Source organism: Solanum dulcamara, chromosome 8 (assembly GCF_947179165.1).
Source record: "Solanum dulcamara chromosome 8, daSolDulc1.2, whole genome shotgun sequence".
In the NCBI taxonomy this organism is placed as follows: domain Eukaryota; kingdom Viridiplantae; phylum Streptophyta; class Magnoliopsida; order Solanales; family Solanaceae; genus Solanum; species Solanum dulcamara.
In genome coordinates, this window is record NC_077244.1 from 19635804 (window position 1) to 19663166 (window position 27363).

A 27363-nucleotide genomic window follows, 5' to 3' on the forward strand; every position below is an offset into this window, starting at 1 on the left:
TCAAAAGAAGCTAGTTGAAAAAATTATGATCGGTTAGCAATGAAATTTTTGATTTTTGCCTTGAGGGACAAGTCTTTTTAGGAAGGGTGTATTGATAAGCCACATATCCTCCATACTAATTCAAGAAGGAGAAAGCCAAGAAAAATAGGCGAAGGACATCTTCTCAAATTCCTGGAGGCTTCACACATGAAAGATTCAGTTTCTTACGGTTAGGATTTATTTGTTGGCAGTTCCTTAAAATTACTAGAAATATGTCTTTATTTGAAATGATTATGAAATAGTTATAGTTAGCTATTATAAAAATAATAGATCCAATAATGTATAGGTATGTTGTAATATCTTTTATATGCAAAAAATTTATTTTGGAGATACGAGATAATAGTTGTCTCTCTTTATATTTTCGATGTCTTTTATCCAATATAAAATCTCTATTTCTATCATTTCTTCCGATAGGCCCTCGACTCAAAAATAAGTGCAATCAAAAAGTTTAGATCCAGAGAGAGGCCAGTTCAAGTATCAGTAGCTCAAATAAGCATTCAAGGAGAAATGGCTTATTTGGTGGTTCGAATCCACCCATCTAGGTCACCAATCTTCTTTTTTAAGGAGTCGGAGACGATCGAAGAGGCAGCAAAATAGGAACTTTCGATAAGGGAGAGCTCAACAAGGTCGAGACCAAGATGATAGATATTCCAAGGAAGATCGAAGAAGATGAATGAAGGTTTATACCTACCCCTAACTGGCACTATGAATCCAATCCCATCTACATAGATGTCAAGTTCTGTTAGGTAACTTATCGGATAAGGTGGATTGCAAGATGATCCTGACTTTGCCAAGAGAGTTCATGGCAAAAACCAATCAGAATGTCAGAATTGAATGAAAATTACTATAGCAAAATAGCAAAGTTGAACAAAGTAAATGCAACAATATACATGAGAAGAAGAGACCAGTCCCCTACATCTCCCACATAAAAGTATGACAACATTCTACTACTAACTTCCCTTTTACCTCTATCATGTCCTCAACAAGCTAAAAATGTGACATGTCTTATATAATCACCTTCGCCTAGTTGTTTTTCAACTTACTTCTCTACATCTCCTAAAATTTGTTATAGCCAACCTATCACACCTCTTTATTTATGCATTTGCACGCCTCCTTTTCACATGTTTGAACCATTCCAATCTCACTTCCCTCGTCTTTCCACCACGAAAGTCACTCCACCTTGTCTTGTATAACTTTATTTCTAATCTTATCTTTGATAGTATGCTCACACATTCATCTGAGCATCCTCATCTCTGCTATCTTTATCTTCTGAACATGTGCATTCTAAACTGGCCAACATTTTATCTCATACAACAATATAAGTCTAACCACCACTCTATATAACTTGCTTTTAAGCCTTTGTGACCTATTTTTATCACACAGTACCCCCAGATGTAAGCCTCCATTTTGCTCACCCTATGTCAATATAATGTGCAATATCATCATCGATCTCCGTGTTACTTAAAACTCTTGCATTCAGCTGGAGAATCATTATGGAAGATGGAGTTGAGGGTAGGGGTGAAGGTTTGGGAGATATAGGGGTGGGGTGAATATGAGGTGTGGACACAATGTAAAATGTCACTTGTGAAACTTGTTTTCCCTACTTCTATAATAAAGTCATTTTCCTAGTGAAAATGTTTTCCAAAACTTTTACCAACCAACTATGAAAAACTTGAAAAGGACACACCCAAGGTGACCTAGAAGGTTTTAAGAAACGAGCATTACAATTCCTGAAGAGAGCATCCCAACGGTCAAATCTTTAAACTAGAATTTATTTCAGAGAGAAGGGAATAATTATTGGTGATGACTGTTTACAAATTGCACAAACACTAACATCGCCCGAGAACGGGGGGGCTATGAACAAGTTACACAATAATCTTAATTTCCACAACGAGAATGTTGTGCGACTTAGGGGGAGAGAACATCCTGATCAGTACTTGAGACTTCCCTGTTGGCTGCTCTTCTGCATAAAATTAGCTATACAAAAATCGTTCTTGGGGTGAAGAGGTACTGCCCTCGCAGAACAATTACAGGATTGGTGTCTCCAGGAATTAGTAACAATTTCACCAGCAAGATTTTCATTCACCGCCTGTCAATGCAGAAGCAGGGATTCCATGCTTTTTAAACCATTCTGGCATATGAAATCTATCGTACAGCACAGGTCGCACGTCTTTTTGCTTGGAGAGATGCTTGAGAAGTGGAAGAATTACCTCCAAAAGCTGATACAGAATAAAAAAAACCGAGTTGAAGTCAAGGGAGCATCGTAGCTAAATTTGAGGAATCGATTCCATACATGGTTTTCCTATTTATTAGACCTGTATATCATGTGGTTGTCCAGCAGAAAACGGAATGCATGGAATTCCATTTAGAGGTTGTAACAAGAAACTGAATGGATTGTTATCAACAATGACGATTCGGTTTAAATCCTTTGAAATGCACGATAAATCCTTCACGTGTTCTCGGTACTCCCTGTGAGACGAGCAAAATGTCAAATTCACAATAATAAGCTGAATTTTTTTTTTATGGAAACATAAGTGCTTTGATTAAGTTGAATAGTTGTCGCATCAACAGTAAGCTGAGTTTACAAGGACACAGAAATCAATGAGATATGGATGCCACAAATTTATGGACCTAAATATTTGATCTGAACCATTAGGTACAGGTAAATTCATTATCTAATGTCAGTAATCAATTTTTAAATGTCATAACAATCTTTCATCTTTGGGACATTCCACTCATCGTTTTCCTGAGAGGGAGAATCTTAAAATAGACATACTTGATGGGTAAGCCTGTTATAAGTATCATTTAAGTAACTTCTTTTTATTCCCGACAAGTAGTATCATAACATAAATTTCATACAGAAATGAGGTCCTTCCATGATACAATCCAACAGGATAGAAGTATCATAGGGTGATATTGATAAAAATGATGTAACAATAGATCCTTATCCAAACGCATAGAGTGTACTAATGGGTTGATTAACAATTCACATACGGAAAAATGGCAAAAAACAAAGAATCCACTCCCCTTTTCTATCTTGCAATGATAGAAATTAATCCGTCTAAGCATGTAACAAGCATTAAGCATCAAAGTATCTCATAACAGAGACATGTTTTGTGTCCAACATGTCTTAGCAAACTAGATGTATCACATAATTCCTAGTCTTGAGATTTGGAACATTCAGAAAATAGTCGCGAGCCAGTTCTAAGGTTAAACTATAACCAACATTGAGTTTCACCAATTTTTGATACAGAAATATAAGTGGATCCAATAATAATCAATGAATCAGGCAACTGTCCAACATAAGAGATGAGCTATAAGGCTTGACAACATTTTTAGAAAGAAACATTGACATTGATGCACCTAGGGATGGCAATGGGCCGTGGCGGGTACAGGGCGGGTTTAGAGCTATGCGGGGCTGGGCGGGGCGGGGCGGGTTAAAGTAATTATTTTTAAAATTAATGTGGGGGCGGGTTGCGGGTTTAAGGTACTAAATAATAACCTAAAGAAAATTAAATCTTCGTAATTACAAAAAATCAAAGATATAAACTTTTTTATATTAAACTTTGACTTTAGTTTTAACTTTTTAAAAAAAAAAAATTAAAACTAGAGGTGTCTAGTGAATTGTTAGTTGTTGAAATGTTAATTAGAAACAGTTAATTAGTGATTAAGAAATAATTGTTGAAATGTTAACTAGAAACAATTAATTAGTTGTTGATGTTGATTAGCGAAAAATAAAAAGAAAAGTTATGAATTTTATTTTTCATATTAAACTCAATTAAAAAAGAAAAAAACATAAAATTTTATGCGGGGCAGTTCTTTGAGGGGCGGGGTGGGGCGGTTTAAAATTTTTGCAGGTTGAGCTCAACCCGCCCTGCACCTGCCCCGCACCGCCCCATTGTCATCCCTAGATGCACCATGCTTTTCAACAAATTAAGGATTTAATTTGAAAATCATACACAGCCCAAACACTCATGGGTGACAATCTGAGCTGGAAAGAATGATCCTCAAGGTACTATATGACAGATTAAACGCATATAGTTACTGCTAGATATATTCATAGTGTATGTGCAAGACCAACAATGTATGGGAACTTCCACAATCAGGTTTGCTTCATCTTATGGAAGTAGTAAAGTTACTGACAATCCTAATAGCAATTATAGTAGTTTCAGCTGAAATTCCAGAAAAAGAATGAGCGAAGAAATATAGCCATTCAGAAAAATATTTCAGACAAAATATGCATGATGAAATGCCCTGAGAAAGGCTACGAACAGGGTTAACAAAGGCAAAGTAAGTAAATCACTTGGACTTGCATGTCAATGAGACAAGAGGCTTCGCCTGCAATTGCTTCAAAATGTTTAGTTCAGTTATTAGCTATTTAAAAGTTACACAAATGATCCTCTGATTCTCCAAACATTTTGGTATATGCCGAAAAGTTCCATCCATGTTCGGGAAAATACACATATTTTAGCTATTATTTGTCTCACATTTTAATACTTTTAATTGCCTTTTGAGTATTGATATATTAATTAGTGCTTAATATTATATTTGTAAAGTGTAGAATTAAAACGGTGTGAAGATGAAAAGATGAAAAACTAAAATGACTTAAAGCGGAAGAATAATATAAAAGGAAAAAGAAAGGGGATAATCTTTAATGGTTGTCCCCCACAATTGAAGACAACCCAAGTAGGATAAAAACAAAAAGCATAAGAATTGCAGACGTGCAAAGTTTCAGCAGAGTGCACATTGCCTCAGGCAGCAAAGGTGACCGCAAGATAGTTGCTCTCTCTATGAAGTCAAATTTCTTGGACCCAAATAATTCTCAGCTTGTTTTGGACTCATTTTATTTCCTTTATAATTTTGTTCTACATTTATAAATAGTCCTTGAAAACATTTTGGAAGACAAGTTTTAACCTATAAAGACTGGAGGAGCTTGGAGCCGCCATGGAGATCAGAGATCATGATTTTATCTTTACTTCTCTGCATTATTTATTTTTATGTTTTCCTTTAGGATGATTTGTTGTAATTCCTCCTTGTTTATGGGGAGCTAAACTTCTCTCTGGAGTTATGGCCTAGTATGAATGTTGTTGTCGTAATCTGAGTTATGTATACATCTTTTATCCCTAGAGTTGTTTATCTGATCCTGCAATTACTATTTATCTGCTTTGCTACCACTAAGACAAATCTATATTCTTGAACGAAACTCGAGAGAGGAATGTTGAGTAAGAACGAGGGTCAAATAGAGTAGGATCATGCCTACAAGAGTGGATTTGCAGCTAGGATTATTTGGTTGACTTAAGGGAGATAAATGCATTCATATTGTTAACATATCATCGCTGAAATAAAGGTATGAGGTAACTATGAATAGAACATTAGAGGCTCGAAATTAGACCATGATCACAATATCAAACCCATGAATCAACAACTCGATAATAACTTGCATGATAACGAAGGTGTAGACACAACATGATTACATAGAAGTGTCATAGCCCTAGAATTTGTCTTTTACTGTGATAACCAAAACCCTTGAATCGATCATTAGTGATAATTATTTATTAAAACATTGCAATTAGAAGTGATCAACCAAACCAAATCTTTGTGAAAACACTTGTTTTTTGTGTCATAATAGCTTATCAGAAATACTTGTCAGTCATAAGTTTCTGTGGGATCCGACCTTCTATTGTTTACAATCGTTGTATTACTTGAGCGACCACATACACTTGAGTGCGCAATTGGAAGCAACAAGTTTTTGGCGCCATTGTTAGGAACTTAGAAATTAACTGTTTATCTAGACTAGACTTTTTCTTTTTTTCTATTCAAGTTTTGTATATTTTTTTGTAGATATATTTTTCTTTTTGTAGTATTTTTCTTCCTTTCGTGAATGAAAAAGTCTGGAGTGAGAAGTAATCCTGTTTTGTTGATTTTTGTCCTAATTGTAAAGGACCCCACTGGTGGCAAAATTGCCAATATATTCCCAAGAGTGAGATGTGTGATGTGTGCACCATCTCAATCTTGTGATTTTCGTGGTTATTGGATATGTTGTTTCTATTATTTTTTACCTCAGGCCGTTTTAATGATAATTCTGATAATCCTTGTGTTTTTGATAGTATGGATCTTTGCAGGAAATTATAATAGCAATACAGGGGTCCCCGTGAGAAACATACAAATTTGATACCATACTTTATTGAAGGACGAGTGAAGCTCAATCAAGAGGTTGACAGGTTTGGCTTGGATATTGACAACTTGAACAATGAATTAAGGGCAAAGGTTGAGGTGCTTAACACACAATAGTTTAGTGATGAGTTGTGTGAGGAGGAAAAGGTACTTATAAGCCAAATTGACAAGCTAAAACTGAAGGGTCCCACTATTAAGAAGACTACACCACAGTCATGTGAGAAAGTAGATAGTATTAATTGTGAAGACTATAGTGTGCGTGAACATGGGGATGTAAAGATTAGAGGACATTGGATCACTACAGGCATTTTCGACATAATGTCTGGATGGTGACATCAAAATGAAACCAGCTGAACTTATGGAGGAATCAATGGATGAGGAACAAAGTGTTTACATTCTTAGAGTTGTTATGCCACAATTACATTCCCCAAAGTGCAGCAGACTATACAGGTCACTTGGCCTAATTTTATCTGTACCTCCACCCCTGGAGCACATCTGCAAGCTTGTAGCAAAATTCGGGGTACAATTCATAAGTTAGAGGTGAAGGAAAAAGTTGATTGCGTCATGTCGCGACATAAAATTAGGCGCTTGTTGGGAGGCAAACCAATTTTGTTGTTTTTTTTAATTTATTTTAGTATTTTGTAGTTTGTTGTTGTTTTTGTAGGAAGATACCATGGAAGCAAAGTCATTTGGAGGTATGCAAAAGTGAGCTAGATGGTTGGAAGTTGGAACTAAGTGTGGGGTTCCCACATGAAAACCGTGTCTGGGACAAGTCTGAGTATCCCATATCATGAGTTGCTAATACAGGGAGTTTCTTTTACTCTTGCATTTTAATGGTTTGCACTAAGGACAGTGCACAAGTTTATTTTAGTTTTAGAAAGGTAAAATTGTATTCTTCAGTATTAAGGGCATGTTGGCGGTCTCCAAAAAGTTAGAAGGGGGAAGTAACCATAATTACAAAGAACCTAAGAAGTCTATAACTGTTCAGCTTCGTCTATATCGTCTTCTGTACACCATAAATGCAAAGTGTTGATACAATTTTCTTTGATTTTCTAAGTTAGGTTAGAGATGTTCTCAAAGCAACTGCTGTTTCTCTCTCTCCATATTGACCACCATATACAAGATGGTATTATATTCCACCATTTTTTCCGACTCTTGCTCCCACCTCTACTTATCCAGCAACTGAGAAGGCCAGCTGTGTGTTCTGGCACCCAATCTTCTTGAGATTTAGAAACATAGAAGCAGAGACCTTGCAATGCAGAAACAAATGACTATTACTTTCCTCCTTTTCTTTACCAAAAAAACATCTGGATACAATACGGAATCCCTTCTATTTCAGCTTTTTCCTGTGTGAGACATGCTCTTCTGGACACCAGCCATGTGAAGCATTTCACCTTGGTTGGGGTATTGCACTTCCATCCAGTTTTCATGGGCCAGGAATGCCCCCTGATTGTTCCGCTACTTTTTTGTATCGTCTTCCAACAGAGAACCTCCCATCATTATCATGTTCCCACCTTATTGTATCTGGTTCTATAGTCAAGCCTTTGAAATCCCCAAGCCTTTCTAGTAGTTCAGCAACTCTATTCACTTCCCAATCATTCAGGTTTCTTCTGAAGGTGAGATTCTACCCTTACGAAGACCAAGTGTCAGCAATTGTTGTTGTAGGGTTGTCACAGAATGAAAAAAAATCAAGAAAAGAACTCATCAAAGACTCCTGAACAATCCACTTGTGTTTCCAGAATAAGATTTTGGAGCCCCCTCCCACTTTATAACAAACAATCTAAGACAACTTAACTTAGGCCACAGGTTCCTAATTGACCTTCCTGCTGATACACCATAGGCGCTAGACACCATATTAGAGACCCACTGATCACTCTGCCATATTTGTTGAAAATTACTTTCTTCCATAGTGCATGCTCTTCTTTAACAATCTCCAGAGCAATTTTGATAATAGGCATTTGTTCTGAAGTCCCGGGTTCTCAATACCAAGTCCACCAGAATGTCTACTTGGGTTGTTTGTCATTTGACCAAGTTTAAACCTTTGCCCTCCTTATTACCGAACCAAAGAAAGTCCTTCCTCAGCTTGTCCAAGGAGAATAGAGACATGACATACGTTGGCAGAGAATCTAGAACAGAATTGACAAGGATGGTTCCTCCTAAGTGATAGATATTATTCCAAGTGGCTAGCTTTTTCTCAGTTTTCTCAATAATCCCATCCCATATCTCAAACACCTTGTGGTTCTTGCCCAAAGGCATCCCTAAATATGTAGTTAGGAGCTTCTCAACTTTATAAATTACAACTCAAAATACTAGCCAGGCTGAAGACGGTGCACATTTTCAAGTGAGGGGGGGAGAACTTGCTTGGATGCCTTCTATGTTATTTTATTAGGTAGAGAATAATTTGTTTTGAACTTGGTAAGTTTGTATTATATCACAAGACAATAAATGGGTTGTATTGAAGCCTTATATACAAGTGAACTCCTAAATTCACTTCTCTATGGTTAAAGTGAGTCTAGAACATCAATAATAGAGATAGTGTCATTTGAGTATAACTGATTACACCAAACTACTAAAAGAAGGATGCAGTTAAGTTTACCTTCCTACACATTGTTTACTATGCTCTCAAAACATCTTGAATTCCTCTCTTTCAAGATAGCCCACCATATAGCACTAGGGGTAATTCTCCATCTACTTTTGTCCTTTGCATGGACCCCTTCTTCCTCCCAGCTCATTAAGGCTTCAGTCACTTTCCTAGGCATGATCCAGGAAATGCCTTCAAGGCTGAGAAATATTCTCCATAGTTGTTGGATGTGCTTGCAATGTAGGAATAGATGGTTGACCGTCTCAGCTGTTTCACCACATAGGAAACACCTGGAGCACAAGGCTATCCCTCTCTTCATGACATTGTCCAGTGTAAGGACGGCTTCTTTAGCCATTAACTATACAAAACATGAAACTTTGTGAGGTATCCTACTCTTCCATATTTGTTTCCAGGGCCATTTTGTACCCTGTTGGCTTGTTTGATCCATCATCTTGTAGGATTTGTTGACTTTGAACACTCCCCTGCCATCTCCTGTCCACCCCAAAAAATCCTCATCTGTCTCAAGACGGTCGTTATCCATCATTGGGAAAAGTCTCTACCTATGACTAAAAAAATTATGATTCAAGGACTTCCCTGTAAAAGAACCAAAAATAAAACTAGAGAATAATTTCCCCTAGTTTTAATTTCGGATCTTTTACAGGGAAGTCCTTGAATCATAGCTAGAGAATTTTTCCAGTCATAGCTAGAGAATTTTTCCCAATGATGGATGGATAACGACCGTCTTGAGGAAAATTAGTCATTAGATTTTATTTTATTACTATTATTATTATTATTATTATTATTATTATTATTATTATTATTATTATTATTATTATTATTATTTTTATTTTCTTTTAGTAGTAGTAAAGGAGGGGAACAAAAAGACCCTTTTTGACTTGGTTGATGCTTAGCATATTTAGGCCTAAGCTTGAGTAGTACTTTCATGTGAGTGCTTGAGTGTTTTATCATAATAGCAGATTTTCCGACACCTAGGCTCAGGATAATGACTCTATATATAACTTATTCTTATTTTGTAGTTCGCTATGACTATATTTGTGTTAGAAGTAAAATTGATTCATCTTGATTAAGAGTTGTGCCATGTGAGATGAGGATTTCTTGCTTATTCCATATTTTGCATTTTAGCCTAGAACTTGTCTTGCATGTTATTGAAGCAGAATAAAAAATATTGTTCCATTTAGAAGATGATAATAGACTTTCTTTGATATGTCTTGTAAAGTTTAACTTTTTCAGTTATTGTTATCACTAGTTAGTCCTATGAGCCTATAGCCTTTTGTTTGGTACCCATATTTTGTCTGGATCCATTTTGTTGAATCCCTAGTTTTTTCATCTTGCTTTCTTGAGCACCATAGCATAAATTGTGACAAAATTGTTAAATCTGAAGAAAGGGATGATCCAATGTAAATGGTCACCAATGATAGCTGCCAAGTGATAAAAAGATCATTTTTTAAAAAGAATGAGAGGGGCAGCCCGGTGCACTAAAGCTCCCTCTATACACAAGGTCCGGGGAAGGGCCCGACCACAAGGATCTATTGTACGCAACCCTACCTTGCATTTCTGCCAAAGGCTGTTTCCAAGGCTTGAACCCGTGACCTCCTGATCACATGGCAGCATCTTTACCAGTTACTCCAAGGCTCTCCTTCATTTTTTTTAAAGAATATGACATGAAAAAAAGAAAGATAAGGAAAATATTGCTTGGGAAAAAAATTTTATTGAAACTTTCTTGAGATGATGAGAATACTAGTGAAAATAATTGATGAAAAGAGACTGGAAATAAAGAGAAAAAAAGAATGAGAGTCATCACACAGAAGTATGGCTTGCAAAGCCATTGGTCAACTTAGGAGGTTCTGGGACCCTTTGGTTGTAGTGCGTGGAAGACCATCAGATGATTATGGCCCCAGTTCAAAGACAACATCTCACTAAAGGTGGGAAATGGCAGGAAAGTTGATTTCTGGAATGAAATATGGATTGGGGAAGAGTGCGCAAAATCACTTTTCCCAGGTATGTTTATGCTCAGTTTATGGGACAATGCCACAATTTCCCAACTGTGTAGCCCACAGGGTTGGAACCTCATGTTCAGGAGAGCGCTTAATGATTGGAAGATTCAGAGGGTCACTAACCTGTTTCACATCCTTCATACCTTTCCAGGCATCTCCAATGAACCTGACAAGCCTATTTGGAGACTACATAACAAAGAAGTGTTCATACTAAAGTTATGCTACTGAAAAACAATGTTGATCAATCACAGATTAGATTTTGGCCATGGAAGTTAATTTGGAAGATAAAAATAACTTCAAAAGTCCCATGTTTTGCTTGTTTGGTGTGCAGAAAGGCATGTTTGACTCAAGAAGTGCTTAAGAAAAAAGGGAGACAAATCTTCCCAAGGTGCTTCATGTGTGATTAAGATGCAGAAGTTAATGGACATCTATTCTTCCATTGCAAAGTAGCTACAAACCTGTGGAACATGTTTCTCTGTATACTTGGTGTGTACTGGATAATTGCCAAGGACCACTAATGTAATCGCCACGCAACTTCTAAGCATAGACCTGAACTTTTTCCCATATGCATATAAACCTGAACTCGACTATTTCTCTGTTGTAAATATATGTTAAGGTCCTTCACTAAGTGTAGTAAGTGTATCGAATGTGTTTTAGGGTCGTAAGGTACCTCAAACACCAAGCCAAGTTCAAAGCATTTCTATCGGCTAAGCTTTTGCATGCGTTCATATAAGGGTCAACTTCAAATGATCATATCTCTTTGTATATAAAGAGCTAGGTGGCCCATGACATATCAAATTAAAGGTCTATGAGTCTTCTTTCCAGCGCCACCGAGTTTGGAGTAAAAAGTTATGGTTGTTTTACTAAAACATGTCTGGACTGGAAAATTCAGCGATAACAAATGTCCATTCGGCGAATCGCCGAATGGATTGTCGTATCACCGAATGGCATCACCAAAATGACTCGAAAACCTTCAATAACTGTTAATTTTGGCAATCTAAAGCCCCCTTTCGGCGATCCGCTGAATATTTCAGCGATGGGACCTCTAGATCGCCGATTTGGCCAACAGGATTCATTAAAAGGTCGTTTTCTTTGATTTTTTATGGTCTTCTTACGTTCCCAGAAGGATATTGTTGACCTTTTACCCTCAATTAACTTCCCTAAGTCTATCTTATAGCCTAATAACCTCCCCATTTACACCCAACCCTCAAACAAATCAAATTCACACTAAGTTCTCTCAAGGAAGAAGCTAAGATTCGTCATATTCAAGCCTCAATTTAAGGTTTCAAGTCAATCTTTTCCTTCCAAGTATATAAGGCTACTCATAGTGTTGGACTAAGTTTGTCATCACACCCTACATCTAAATTAAGTCAGTAAGAGTTCAACCTAGGATTTTAACCCAAGTTTTCTAGAATTTTCGAATGAGTTATGATCTCTTTCCATTGAATTCTATTTATTTTCATTGAGATTGTGTTTCTTCATGTAATTCTAATCCTTGAATTGTTGTTCATGCCTATTTTCACATGAACCCTATTTAACAAAGTTTGGTTGAAGAAAAATTTTAAGGGAACTTAAGGTTTTCCAAATGCATTACTTTATTCTGACAAGAGCATGACTACTTTTAAAGAGAGCATTATCAGATTCAAAAAGCAGTTTTACTCAGATAAGTAAAGTTCAGTATATGTTGAAAGATGTATTTTGAGTATTAACTCAACACAGATATTATATGAGCATTTATTTTATGTTTTTGGGTGTAGTATTGAGCACCAATTTGGGTAAGAGTCCAAATAACTCAAACCCCATAAATTATGTAGCCAACGTAGGATAGAATCATGTCATTGGTTCAGGCGACTCCTCACCTCAATCTCTGATAAGGACTTGTTAGAGGAATCCATAAGTTAAGTTGTTGTCCTATGCCTTGGCAAAGTATAGGATGACTCTGGCAACATGGGCAAAACATTGTATCATTACGAGGCTTATAGTGATGATTGTCGGTTAGAGAAAGTCCCCAAGAAAAGCAAAAATATTATTTTATGATTGCATTATTGCCTTATTTCAGTTGTAAAGCTTTACATGTTTCCTTCATACTTGCATTGTTTTACTTTCAGTCAAGTTATTTTTAGCATGAGTATTTTGCTCAGTTATTGTTTCATTCAAAGTTATTACATACCGTACATTTCATGTACTGACGTCATTCGACCCTGCATCGTTTTATGATGCAGATTCAGGTGTTCAGGATCAACAAGCGCTCAGTTGAGATCACATTTCGTCAGCTTTGGGTGAGACCTCCTTACTTTAGGAGGACTCCATTTTAGTTATGCTTCCAATATTAGTAGTTCGTTTTGAGGTAGTTGTGGGTCTTGTCCCGGCACCTATCTTCAATTAGTAGAGGCTTCATGGACAAAGTTAGAAAGTCAGTTCAGTATTTCTTTTCAAATATTTTAAACATTATTTCATATTTTATTTAGAGATATTTTCAGACAGTGCAGAAGGTTTACTAAATTGTGTTAAATGCTCATCTTTTTAAGCATCCACATTCATGTTTAGTCTTCCGCTCAGTAGTAAGCCAGGCCAAGAGTTTTCTCTAGACCAACAATGATTTCCAAGTGTCGGCCAACTCTAGGGTGTAAACTCGAGGCGTGACAACTAAAGACTTATTATACAGTAGGGAGGAGATAGGAAGAAAGACGTTTCAATAGCCGGAAGGGGGCTTGCTATGAAGGTGATAGAGCAGTGTTCGGGAAAATTGGAGCCCAGCATAAAGCAGTTTCTTGTATCTTCAATGTCTGGAGACAGTAGGCCAACAACATTTGAAATTGACTACCATGAAGTCATTTATGATATTTACCGTTGTGCTCCTCAGATCTTATCAGGAGTTGTTCCCTACATCACAGGAGAACTATTGGTGCATTAATTTTTTCTTCCCATCTCTGTTGTTTGGATCATTTTATTTTCTAATGAAAATTATGTTAATCCGTGCTTTAGTTTTCAAACATGTCTTGACAACTTATTTTCGATTGTTGAAATTTACTAGCCTTTGTTGTTCTCTCTTCTTTGCCTGGTTGGGGCTTTAAGGTAGCTGGTGTAGTTTAATGGAATTTAGCCATTAGTTTATTTGCTATAGAATATCTGAAGATGTCAGTGTTGAAGTAATGTCGAGACGCTCAACTACAGATGTTATCCATCTTATAAGGAGACTGGTGGAGCAGTATAGGGAGAGGAAGAGGGACATGCATATGGTATTTATCGACCTAGAAAAGGCTTACGATAAAGTTCCACGAGAGATACTATGGAGATGTTTGGAGGCTAAAGGTGTACCTGTGGCGTACATTAGGGTGATCAAGGACATGTATGAGGGTGCCAAAACCAAGGTAAGGACAGTAGGAGGGACTCAAAGCACTTCCCAGTTGTGATGGGGTTGCATCAAAGATCAGCTCTTAGTCCGTTTTTATTTGCCTTGGTGATGGATGGATTGACGCGACAAATTCAAGGTGAGGTGCCAGGTGTATGCTTTTCGCGGACGACATAGTCCTGATCGATGAGACCCGTAGAAGAGTTAACGCTAAGCTGGAGGATTGGAGACATACCTTGGAGTTTAAAGGGTTTAAGCTGAGTAAGACCAAGACAGAGTACCTAGAGTGCAAGTTCAGTGAGACACCTCAGGAGGTTGGCGCGGAAGTTAGGCTTGGTGACCAGGCCATCCAAAAGAAAAGTATTTTCAAGTACCTTAGGTCTATCATGCAAGGCAGCGGGGAGATTGACGATGATGTTACACATCGTATTGGGGCAGGGTGGATGAAATGGAGACTCACTTCCGATGTGCTACGTGAAAAGAAGGTGTCACCACAACTTAAGGGCAAGTTCTACAAAGTGGTGGTTAGACCGGTTATGTTATAAGGGGCGGAGTGTTGGCCAGTTAAGGTCTCTCACGTTCAAAAGATGAAAGTTGCCGAGAAGAGAATGTTGAGATGGATGTGTAGGCATACCAGGAGCAATAGGATTAGAAATAAGGCTATTCAGAACAAGGTAGGAGTGGCCTCAGTGGAGAACAAGATGCGGAAAATGCGACTGAGATGGTTTGGGCATGTGAAGAGGAGAGACACAGATGCCCCAGTGCGGAAGTGTGAGAGGTTGGCCATGGATAATTTCAGAAGAGGTAGGGGTAGGTCGAAGAAATATTGGGGAGAGGTGATTAGACAGGACATGGCACAGTTACAGCTTACCGAGGACATGACTTTAGATGGGAGGGTGTGGAGGACCCATATTAGGGTAGAAGGCTAGTACATAGTCTCGTTATTCTTCCGTATTAGTAGGCTCATTAGCGCACTATAATTTCTTGTGCTCTGATCTCTACTATTATCTATTACCTTCTACCTTCTGTACTTTGATTACTCTATTTTATCTGTGTCGCTTTCGTTATTTGCTTTCACATATCGTTTTGAACTTCTTAGCCTTATCTGACCTCTTCTTATGCTTCTATTGAGCCGAGGGTCTCTCGGAAACAACTGTCCTACCTTGGTAGGAGTAAGGTCTGCGTACACTTTACCCTCCCTAGACCCCACGTTGTGGGATTTCACTGGGTTGTTGTTGGAGGAGGAGGAGATAGGAAGAAGAGATTCTGGTGAAAACTGGTGGGAGTTAATCCCAACTTTCATTTGTTGAACTCTATGGAAAGAAAGAAATGCAAGATGCTTTGAAGATACGAGAAACAACATCCAGAAGATGAGAATGAATTGCTTTAGCCTTTTGTATTTTTGGTGTAAACAAAATATGGTGGGAGATTTAGCACTTTTTGTTGATTTCATATGAAATTTATAATCTCACATAGGGTAGTTTTGATATGCACTGATGAGATTGTAAGTGACCTATGCTCATCATTGGTTTAATGATGAGCCTATTGTGAATACACAGTTACCTATATCTCAAAAAAAATTATTTATTGAATCATTGCAATTTGCAACTAGAAGTAATCAACTAAACCACTTCTCTGTGAAAACACTAGTTCTTTGCGTGATAATAGTTTATCAGAAATATTCTTCAATTATCAGTCCTTGTGGGATCTGACCTTCGATTGTTTACAATTGTTGTATTACATGAGCGACCACGTACACTTGCGTGTGCAATTGGGAGCAACATAGGGCCGTCAAAGTAATTTCATTGTTTTATAAAGGCCATCGAGGTATACTCATCAAGTCAGATTAACAAATCAACTTTAAACAAATTCTCACTCTCTCTTATCATGACCTTTTTTACTCTACCCACATTTGAATTTGTCTGCAACACAGCAAGTCATACTTAGATAAATGGGAGATCAAGACATAAAAATTAGTTATGAGGAACCCAACTATCAAAAGTTCACACCGTCACCATCTATTAACAATCTATGGAAGGTCAATGGCTTCCCATGCAGCATATGGCATCTGATGAGGCAGAACCACCTCCACTCGTCTCTATCTCTCTCTCACACACACATATCAAGGTCACCGGTCAAACATATGCACTAAGAGAAGACTCTGTAAGATTCTTCTGCTTTCTATTTTTAGCACATGAACTGGAACTTATTTTTGGAGTCACATTGAACACGGAATAATACTAGGTCAGAATCTCTAGCATAGGAATTAAACAGGAAAAGGAAAAAACATAAGAATAGAAGCAATACTGACGTGCTAATTGTTGAAGGCCGATAAAATCTCAAGCTAAACCTATTTCCAACATCAATTTTGTCAACAAGAGGTCTTGCATAGCCTGCACACAGATAACAATGAGAATTAACCATTTATAGATGAACCAATGAATTGAGGAAGATAACAAAATAAATCTCAAATTGATGGGTCAACCTTCAAGCCCAGCAGTAAACAAGACAAGATTGGCAAATTCACTGAGTTCTTTTAGAAACTCGTGCAATCCAGGACGTTCAAAAACTGTGACATAATTAATCTTAGGTTTGCCTTCGCATTCCTAAAACCATCCAGAATATATGAGATAAAAATTTCAAGGAACTTGCCCGACAATCACTCAATCATAAACAGAAGTGGAAATATAACCTTGTCTGAAGATGTGCACTCAAGCTCAAACCACTTTAATCCAGCCTCTGTAGCCTGGGTGCGTACAATAATGGGCAAACTTGATGTCTCGTAGGCACAAACTAAAGTTTCATCCAAGTCAAGAACCACCTACAAGCAACAGTAAAGAACTCGAGAAAAGTTCAAAAAGAACATTTTGCTAAACAAAGAAAACAACTCAGGCATTCAGCCAACCTGGATGCACTTATTTCTACGAAATTCAATAAATAATTTGACTATCTGCTTATCTGAAAGCCCACCAGGATTATTTGTAACCCATCTCCAAGTCCCCCCCATCTCTCTTAGTAGTCAGCTTTCTGTAAATTTTGATCACAATATTCTAGCAGATTCTAGAACGTCTTTGAGCTTTAACTTTATTCCATCAAATGAAGGGTATCAGTTCTGCAAGCCAACAGGTAACCCTATTCCAAAGCATGCATGAAGTTTCCTTCAATCCGGTGGTCCCAACAAAAATAAAATATTAGAGCCTACGGCCTCAATTGGCCAATTCTGCCTAAAAATCTGTTCAGATGATCAAAGGAGCTCCCTTTTTTAGCAGATGAGATTAGGATGAAAGATATTATCTCAATGCTTTTTTTTCACAACTCTTAGCAGTCCCCTAAAACATTTACTAATGAATCTATAGTTCTCAAATTTTCATGGACTGGAGGGGGTTATTTGAAAAAAAAGGAAGTATTTCAAGAAGAGGGCATGAAGTAGCAAAATGTAAGACTGAAAGCACCATAAAGCATGCAGATTCTTTCCTCCTCTGCAATTGCAATTTGCGAAGATTCCACCATTAATCAAAAAAGACCCAGCAAGCAAGAAGAATATACTGTTAGAATAGGAATAGGTGTACACAATCCTACTTAGAATAGGAATAATTTATAGTATCCTATTTAGAAAAGGATTGGTTTATAGTGTCTATAAATAGGGTCTTTATGTAATATTGTTCTTACACAATTCAATAATATTTTTCTCCTATATTTCTCACATGGTATCAGAGCGTTGGTGAGAAACTTCAAGTCACCATGTGTCAATTATTTTTCCGACGACTTTTGGGGACTGAATTTTGTCAGTTTTTTGCTCTGTGGGTATTGTGAGAAAACCAACACCATTACTAAGCTCGGAAAGCTCAGGCAACCAAACCCCAGCTAGAACCACCGGAAAACAACACCTCACGCGCTGTCACGCGTCGTTCGAAGGTGAAATTTTCCGGCGACATTTGGTTTACGCGCCGGCCCGTGAGGCTTCTTCGATCAGTTATTTTTGAGTTTTTTTTCTCAGTTGGGGTTGTCCAGTCATTCCGATCAAACCCCAGCCAGTTTTGTTCAGATCCGAGCCCCGAAATTAGGGTTCCGACAATTTTCAACCAGCTTCCGGCGAGTTTCCGGCGAAATCAAGGTTTCCAAACCAGATTTTGGCAGTCAACTCTGTCTTTTCGGTTTCCGGCGACTGAACTTTCTCCAAAAAAATGTTTTCCAAATTCCTATATATATATATATATATATATATATATATATATATATTTCATAATGTCTTTTGGGATTGATATTTTTGGCTCCAAAAATATAGGAAGTTCAAGCCCTATGATTACTTCAGAACCATTAATGGGAAGCTCAAACTATTTAGCTTGGGCTGTCTCGGTTGAGCTGTGGTGTAAGGGTCAAGGTGTCCAAGATCACTTAACCAATAATGTTTGTGTGGTAGAAGAAAGGCCAAGGCTAGTGAGGAAGATGCAAAAGTCAAAGCACAATGGGTGAAGGTTGATGCTCAATTATGTAGTCTCCTATGGCAATCTATCTATTCCAAGTTGATGCCCTTTTTTGGCCCATCCCAAAAAATGTTATTCAGTTTGGAAAAAGGCTGGTGCTTTATACACTTATGACATATCTCGATTCTATGATGTGATATCTTGAATGACCAACTTAAAGAAACAAGATTCCAATATGTCTACTTACTTGAGACATGTACAAGCAGTCATGGAGGAATTTGAAATGTTGATGCCAGTTACTACGAATGGGAAAAAACAACAAGAGCACAGACAGACGTTGTTTCTAGTTCTTACACCTGCTAGACTTCCTACTGACCATGATTCAGTGCATGACCAGATTCTAACTAGTCCTGTAGTTCCTACAATTGATGAATTATTCTCTCGTCTACTTCATCTTGCCGGGCCTCCCAGTCACAAAGTAGCCTTATCACCCACCATTGACTCCTCTGTTCTTGCATCTCAAACCATAGAAAAACAAACATATCAATCTATGGAGAATCGGCGAGAAGGAGAGTGTTTTGGAAAACATCGATCCAAGTGTAGTCATTGTCATAAATTTGGGCACACTCGTGACATATGTTATATTTTGCATGGTCCACAACCCAGTTATGATCCTATTGCTCTAAAGGAATATAATGAGTTCCTTCGAAATCGTGCAAGTAAGCAGACATCTCCACAAGTAGCATATGTGGCTCAGCCTAATCAATCATCCAATAATGCTCATATTGCTCATACAGAATATGATGAGTTCCTCCAGTATCGAGCAAGTAAGCAAACGTCGCCACAAGCAGCTTCGATTGCACAACCTGATGTTTTTGTTGCGGGTAATTCTTTCGCTCGTCTTTCACAATCTAGTACTCTTGGTTCATGGGTCATGGACTCAGGCGCTTTCGATCATATCTCTGGTAATAAATCATTTTTGTCTGATATTGTTTATTCACAATCTCTTCCAGCTATTACTTTAGCTAATGGGTCCAAACAAAACCAAAAGGGGTTGGCAAAGCCAAACCCTTATCTTCTGTCACTCTAGACTCTGTTCTTTATGTCACTGGCTCTCCTTTTAATCTGGCATCCGTTAGTCGTTTGACGCGTGCCTTACATTGTGGCATATTCTTTTTTGATGATTTTTTTCTCATGCAGGACTGCAGTACGGGACAGACGATTGGCACAGGGCATAAATCACAAGGCATTTACTATCCTTTTCAAACTCCTTTACAGCATGCTCCGTTAAAAATCCTCCAGACCTAATTCACAAACGTTTGAGACATCCGAGTCTATCCAAGCTGCAAAAGATAGTGCCTAGTTTGTCTAGTTTAGATTGTGAGTCGTGTCAACTTAGGAAACACACTTGTGCTACATTTTCACATAGTACTAAGGGTCATTCCAAGTCTATTTTTTCATTAGTTCATTCTGATATTTGGGGTCCTAGTAGAGTTAGTTCACCCTTAGGATTTAGTTATTTTGTTAGTTTCATTGATGATTATTCAAGATGCACTTGGGTTTTCTTAATGAAAGATCGTTCTAAGTTATTTTCTATATTCAAAAGTTTCTTTGCTAAAATACAAAATCAATTTGGAGTTTCTATGCGTACTTTTCATAGTGATAATGCCTTAGAATACTTATCCTCCCAATTTCAGGAGTTTATGACTCACTATGGAATTATTCACCAAACGTCTTGTCCATACACCCCTCAAAAAAATGGTGTAGCAGAAAGGAAGAATAGGCATCTCATTGAGACCGCTCGCACTCTTCTCATTAAATCTCATGTTCCATTGCGCTTTTGGGGAGATGCAGTCCTTGCATCTTGTTCTTTAATTAATAGAATGCCTTCATCCTCTATTCAGAATCAGGTTCCACATTCCATATTGTTTCCTCAGTCACGTCTTTACTCTATCCCCCCTCGTGTCTTTGAAAGCACATGCTTTGTTCATAACTTAGCCCTAGGGAAAGATAAATTAGCACCTCGTGCCCTCAAATGTGTCTTCCTTGGTTACTTCCAAATTCAAAAAGGGTATCGTTTTATTCACCTGAACTTCATCGATACCTTATGTCCACCGATGTCACATTCTTTGAGTCTCAACCTTACTATACATCTTCTGATCATCCTGATATATCTGAGGTCTTACCCATACCTCAGGTCTTACCTGTACCAACTTTTGAGGAATCTATGGTCTCTCCTACATCTCCAGTTGTAGTGCCACCACTCCTGACTTATCATCGTCGTCCACGTCCAGCTATAGTCCCAAATGATTCATGTCATGTGCCAAACCCTGCTCCTATTGCGTACTTGCCTCCTCCTAGCCAACCGATTGTACTTCAAAAAGGTATACAATCCACTCGAAATGCTAACCCACATTATACTTTCTTGAGTTATCATCGTCTATCCTCACCACATTATGCCTTTGTATCATCTTTGTCTTCTATTTCCATTCCTAAGACTACAGGTGAAGCATTTTCTCATTCTGGGTGGAGGCAGGCTATGATTGATGAGATGTTTGCTTTACATACGAGTGGTACTGGGGAGCTTGTTTCCCTTCCTGCAGGTAAATCAATTGTTGGTTGTCGTTGGGTTTATGCCGTCAAAATTCGCCCAAACGATCAGGTGGATCGACTGAAGGCTCGCCTTGTTGCCAAAGGGTATACTCAGATTTTTGGGCTAGATTATAGTGACACTTTCGCTCCCGTGGCTAAAATAGCATTTGCCTGTCTTTTTCTATCTATGCCTATTGTTCGTCATTGGCCTCTTCACCAGTTGGACATTAAAAATATTTTTTTGCATGGTGATCTTGAGGAAGAAGTCTATTTGGAACAACCACCTGGTTTTGTTGCTCAGGGGGAGTCTAGTACCCTTGTATGTCGATGCGTAGGTCACTCTATGGTCTGAAACAGTCCCCTCAAGCCTGATTTGGAAAGTTCAGCACAGTAATTCAGCAGTTTGGCATGACTCGTAGTGGAACTGATCACTCAGTCTTTTATCGGCATTTTGCACCAAATCTGTGTATTTATTCAGTTGTTTACGTTGATAATATCGTTATCACTGGCAATGATCAAGATGGTATCACTAATTTGAAGCAGCATCTCTTTCAGCATTTCCAAACTAAAGTATTTTCTAGGTATTGAGGTTGCTTAGTCTAGATCAGGTATTGTTATTTCTCAACGCAAGTATGCCTTAGACATTCTTGAGGAGACAGGAATGACGGGATGTAAACCTATTAACACTCTTATGGATCCAAATGTTAGACTCCTTCCAAGACAAGGGGAGCCATTCAGTAATCCTGAAAGGTATAGACGGCTGATTGGAAAGTTGAATTATCTCACAGTGACTAGACCTGACATCTCTTTTCTTGTGAGTGTTGTAAGTCAATTTATGACTTCTCCTTATGATAGTCATTGGGATGCAGTTATTCGTATTCTGCGATATATAAAGTCAGCTCCCCATAAGGACTACTCTTTGAGGATCACGGCCATGAGCATATCACCGGCTATACAGATGTTGATTGGGCAGGATCACCCTTTGATAGATGCTCTACATCCGGGTATTGTGTTTTAGTAGAAGGTAATTTGGTGTCGTCGAAGAGTAAGAAACAGAGTGTGGTTGCTCGATCTAGTGCAGAAGCAGAATATCGACCAATGGCTGTGGCAACTTGTGAGCTAGATTGGATCAAACAGTTGCTGACAGAACTAAAATTTGGAGAAACCGATCATATGGAACTTGTGTGTGATAATCAAGCGGCCCTTCATGTTGCATCAAATCCAGTGTTTCATGAGAGGACTAAGTACATTGAGATTGATTGTCACTTGTCAGAGAAAAGATACTCTCAAGAGATATTGTTACAAAGTTTGCGAAGTCAATTGATCAACTTGCAGATTTCTTCACCAAGTCCCTCACCGGTCTTCGTATTAATTATATTTGTAACAAGCTAGATACATATGATTTGTATGCACCAACTTGAGGGGGAGTGTTAGAATGTGAATAGGTGTACACAATCCTACTTAGAATAGGAATAGAAATAGGAATAGTTTATAGTATCCTACTTGGAAAAGAATTGGTTTATAGTGTCTATAAATAGGGTCTTTATGTAATACTGTTCTTACACAATTCAATAATATTTTTCTCCTATATTTCTCACATATACGATACCAAGATCTTCAATAATCTAACAATGTATTAACAGAGGTCCTACTAACCAAAGACTAGAATATACAGGAAGAGCTATAAGATGCAAACGAAACGCCAATCAATCAACTACACCTTTTTAACAAACTAATTGGAGTTGGCTATATGAATCCTCTATAACAGCACTGGCTATATGAATTCTCTATAACAGCACTGGATGCAACAGAAATGTTGTGTCACATCATAAATATTCTGATGATATAGCAAGTCATGGAATTGACATGAGTCGCCTTATTTTTCCTTATGGATAAGTAGCATCAGACACAATTTAAGCATCTTACAAGCCGCAGATCAAGCATATAGACAAGTACTGTTCAGCTCCAACAATCTCCTAAAGTTCAGGCCTCTTCCATCAATTCTCAGGGTCTTTCTTGATTTACAGCTACTCTCGGACATGGGCAGCATCAAAAAGGAACAGAAGACACAAATAGTCACCTTAGGACTTGTTCTTTTTTATTTTGGTGAAATAGCTTCATTGATGGCATCAAGAAGATGCAAAAGTAGTACAAAAGAGGATAACAAAAAATATTAAGCAAGCTCCCATTACACTAGCTATTATTCTAAGACCATCAACTAGACTTAATAAAATGATTCAATGTTGATAAACAAACAAAACTTATGTTCCTTTCTATCCACAAACACCAACAAACAAAAAAAATGCTGGCAGGGATCATTCTTCAGATTTTCCTGATAGCTTTATCAACTTTCCATGTGCTCCAGTTTTCAATGGCTCTCTTAATACTCTGAGGCATGACCCAACGAGTCCAAAATAGAGAAGAACATGCCAGTTTTCCACACCAGAGCCTGTATCATAGCCAAAACACAGAGGTTGTAATAACTAAAACCGATCCAACTCTCTTGTTATAATTCCCAAGTTTCGGTCATCCTATCTATCCCATTCCCAAGCTACAGTTGCACAAACAGCATAAACCTTGCCCAACATGCCATCTTCCCAATAGACAAAAGAAAATAACCACAATAAAGGATACAAGAACAAGAAGAAGAAACCAAAAGAAACTATACATATTTAAAATGAAAAAAGAACTCAAAAGAAACAATATAAAAACTGCCAGCAATAACTAGAATCAGCATATGCCTATTTCTTGTAAACCATAGCAATTCCCCTTTTCATTTCACATATATTCTGACATATTAACATTTAACACATTCCGTTCGTTCCCGTTTTTCATCAATGCCATATTTCACACTTTTTCTGTCCTCCCATACATCACAACTTCCCTCTTAACTTCCTTCATATCGACTATCATCTTCTTTGATATGTTACTTCCTTCCCATTATCAAGTTGCAATTTCCATTAAATACCTCTATCCTAAAAAAGGGCAGCCCGGTGCACTTAAGCTCCCGCTATGCGCAGGGTCCGGGGAAGGGCCCGACCACAAGGGTCTGTTGTACGCAGCCTTACCTTGCGTTTCTGCCAGAGGCTGTTTCCAAGGCTTGAACCCGTGACCTCCTGGTCACATGGCAGCAACTTTACCCTAATACATAGGAATTTAATTGTTCGTTATATGCATATCCTACATAAGCAAGTTTGACATCTGATCTTCTATTCGGAGTTTGTCTATGTTAAAGCACACTTTTGGACTACCTAAGTCATTGTAGTTGAGCATGCTTCCACCTCACAGGTGCCTCCGGAGATGGAGGTGGTTTCCCATCCCATATGAGGCCTCTTCAATATACATACATTAATTGAAGTATCGGGTATAACAGATCAGGCAGTATCCGAGCGTGTAGCAAAGCCCAACCACATCCTTGTCGGACTGCATAACTAAAACTTTGCTAACCGATACATATGTTGGTATCATTTGTCTTATTTATCTGATTTGCATGCCATAGTTGCACTATCGGTAAACCTTTCTAAGCATGCCAACTTCCAATAGACAAAACAAAAAATATATAAAAATAGAATCAAAAAGGAAACCACAAGAAACAAACTAGGACTACAAGCAACAAGGAAAACCAAGCCACTCCTACTTCTTGTAAACCAGAACATTTTCCCTTGTCCTTTCACATGTACAGTCAAACCTATTTTATAGTGGCATCGTTTGCCTGAAAGTTGTATGGCTGCTATAGTGAGGTGTTGTTATATATGTATATTGGTATTTGACATTTAGATCTCACTTAGTTGTTATAAACAAAAATATGCAAAATTAGAAAAATTATGAATGTAAAAAAGGCAAACATCAGCATTCTTTCCTCGTGAAGTTATGACCATATCTGATGGACACCATTTAAATACAATTTTTTCCTTTTAGATCGATATTCATACTTGAAATTTACTATGTGCATAACATTAATATGATTATCACAAATATTTTGATATTGTATTTCATACATAATATATTTCTTACAAAAATAGTTGAGTATGGCCGTTATAGAGGGGTAATTTTACAATAGAGTGTACTGCTATAATAAATGTCATTGCTCTTATAGGTAGAATGTTGTTATAGAGAAGTAAAATATAACATGAAAAACTAATTTTGGAGAAAATCAAGACGTTATATTATAATGCCGTTATAACGAATGACCACTATAGAGAGGGTTGACGGAACATTCTGACATATCAGTACTTCTTATACACATTGCACTCACCCCGTATCTCATCAATTTCATCTTTCATACTCTTCTTGTCCTTTTCATACTTCACTTCCCTTCTTGAACTACTTTCCCTTTATTTAGTTGTAATTTCATTGGCTTTTTTAAAGTAGCTTATAAGCTAAACATTACAAGTCATAAGTTGGACAACCCAACTTTTTACTTTTAGCTTATTTTTGTACTTTTCCAGCCTAAAACAAAGTGCCTAAAAGCACCTTTTTGTCTTTCTCAAACACCTCCAAAAATAAAGAAGAGCTTAAAAGTCAAAAGCTACTAAAAATAAGCCAATCCAAACACCCTCTTATGCAATGGCGTGTGATCTTCCCTTCTAGCTTGTCTGTAACAATCACATTACTGAACCACCTTTGCTATTGTTGCTTAGCTTGCTTCGGACTTACATGGCTCCTCTATCGATGGAGAAGGAGTATCACATCCTATATGTGTCTTTGACATACATACATGGAAGTTATGGTACTATTTTGAAGCAGAATTAGAGATACTCTACAATACCCAAAAGGGAAACAATTCTAAACATCACCTCCTAGGAAATAAATTGGAGGAAAGCATGCCCATGCATGTCACAACAACAACATAACCAATGTAAGACCCCACTTGAGGAGGGAAGGATGTATTTAGACCTTACCCATACCTTTGTGGGTTAGAGAGGTTGTTTCCGATAAGACCCTCAAAGTTTCATTTCTTCAATGAACATGGGACAAAATTTAATGTTAGCTAGATTTGGTTGCAGTGTTAACTAGATTTGGGAATTAAAATTTAACTGTTTATGTCCGTGCATTACCCTTTCACATTGAATCATTAAGCAACATCCCTTTCTTGTTTTTTCATCAACTGTTTCCTTTGGTACTTATGGTTATTACAACACCAATCAAACGAGACAAAGCTACGCGAGATGACCTACTATGAAACTCCTAACCAAATGGAATACGTAACAATAACCTATTCATGCATGATGCACCCAAGAACCGATTATTAGCTAGATATGCAAACTGAAATAGAGTTTGTAGCTCTACAATAGCAGTGCCAGAATATTTAGATAAGTGATGAGTCTTAAAGTTCGTCGAGAGTAATTTCCATTTAGTCTTCTTCAATATATATCAATGATAAAACTCTTCTTTCAAACTCATTTGGCTAAGTTCCAGATAAATAAGGTCGAGATTCATATTCAATAAGCTTTAAATATTTCTATAAGAAGCTGGCTTACCGTGAGTCTTTGCTCTCCGTTACCATCTGGAACTCTTCCGGCGGCGATTTGCAAGGTGGAAACAGTAACAGGTGGCTTCTGCGGCACCTCCTGAGGCAGCTGAGACTCCGGCAGCTCGACAATAGGCAGCGGCTTGAACTGCGGCGTAGAAGAGAGGAAAGAGCTATTACGCAAGCCGACATAGGAAAGTACCTGACTGAGAGAAGGCGTTCCTCTAACGATCTGAACAAAGATCTGAAAGAAGAAAACAAGCCAGTTAAGCAGCGACCTCCACGCAGGTAGAGTCCTCGGAGCGTAAACGTCGGCGGCCTGAGCCAGCTCCGCCATAGGTTCACCGGTTAAGAAAAGGAGATGCACAGGATGCTAACGTGCACAGTGGGTCACGTTTCACCAATTAGTGCAAATTCTGTGTCTTCGTAATCGTGGGTCTTCTTCAGTTGCTGCTTTGTAATTTCAAAATGAAAATTCATCGAAATCTAGATTAGATATTATATATATATATATATATATATATATATATATATATAGACACAGAAAAAGAGACGATATCACGTGCCCGTGGAGAGAGTGGGAATTGACGCTACAAATTGAAGTATGGTATAAAGTAAAAACTAAATTTTAAAATCAAATTAGTACGAGAAAATCAAGAAAGAGGAGAAATAGTAAAAAGAAAAGAGAGAAAACTTTGTATTGGTTAGTTTTTGTG

The 27363-nt window shown here is 37.8% G+C and overlaps 1 protein-coding gene and 1 pseudogene across 1 annotated transcript; one reads left to right on the plus strand and one right to left on the minus strand.

Annotated features, from left to right (window-relative positions):
* Nucleotides 1-1790: 1790 nt before the first annotated feature.
* Nucleotides 1791-27123, minus strand: LOC129901757 (uncharacterized). The gene is made up of 6 exons (XM_055977015.1): nt 26658-27123; nt 16854-16982; nt 16647-16767; nt 16473-16554; nt 2355-2508; nt 1791-2258 (listed from the first exon to the last, which is right to left on the minus strand). Exons 1-6 carry the CDS (start codon nt 26982-26984, stop codon nt 2118-2120), a joined length of 954 nt encoding a protein of 317 aa, XP_055832990.1. The 5' UTR covers nt 26985-27123; the 3' UTR covers nt 1791-2117.
* LOC129901756 (uncharacterized) lies at nt 18422-19987 on the plus strand (annotated as a pseudogene).
* Nucleotides 27124-27363: the final 240 nt, after the last annotated feature.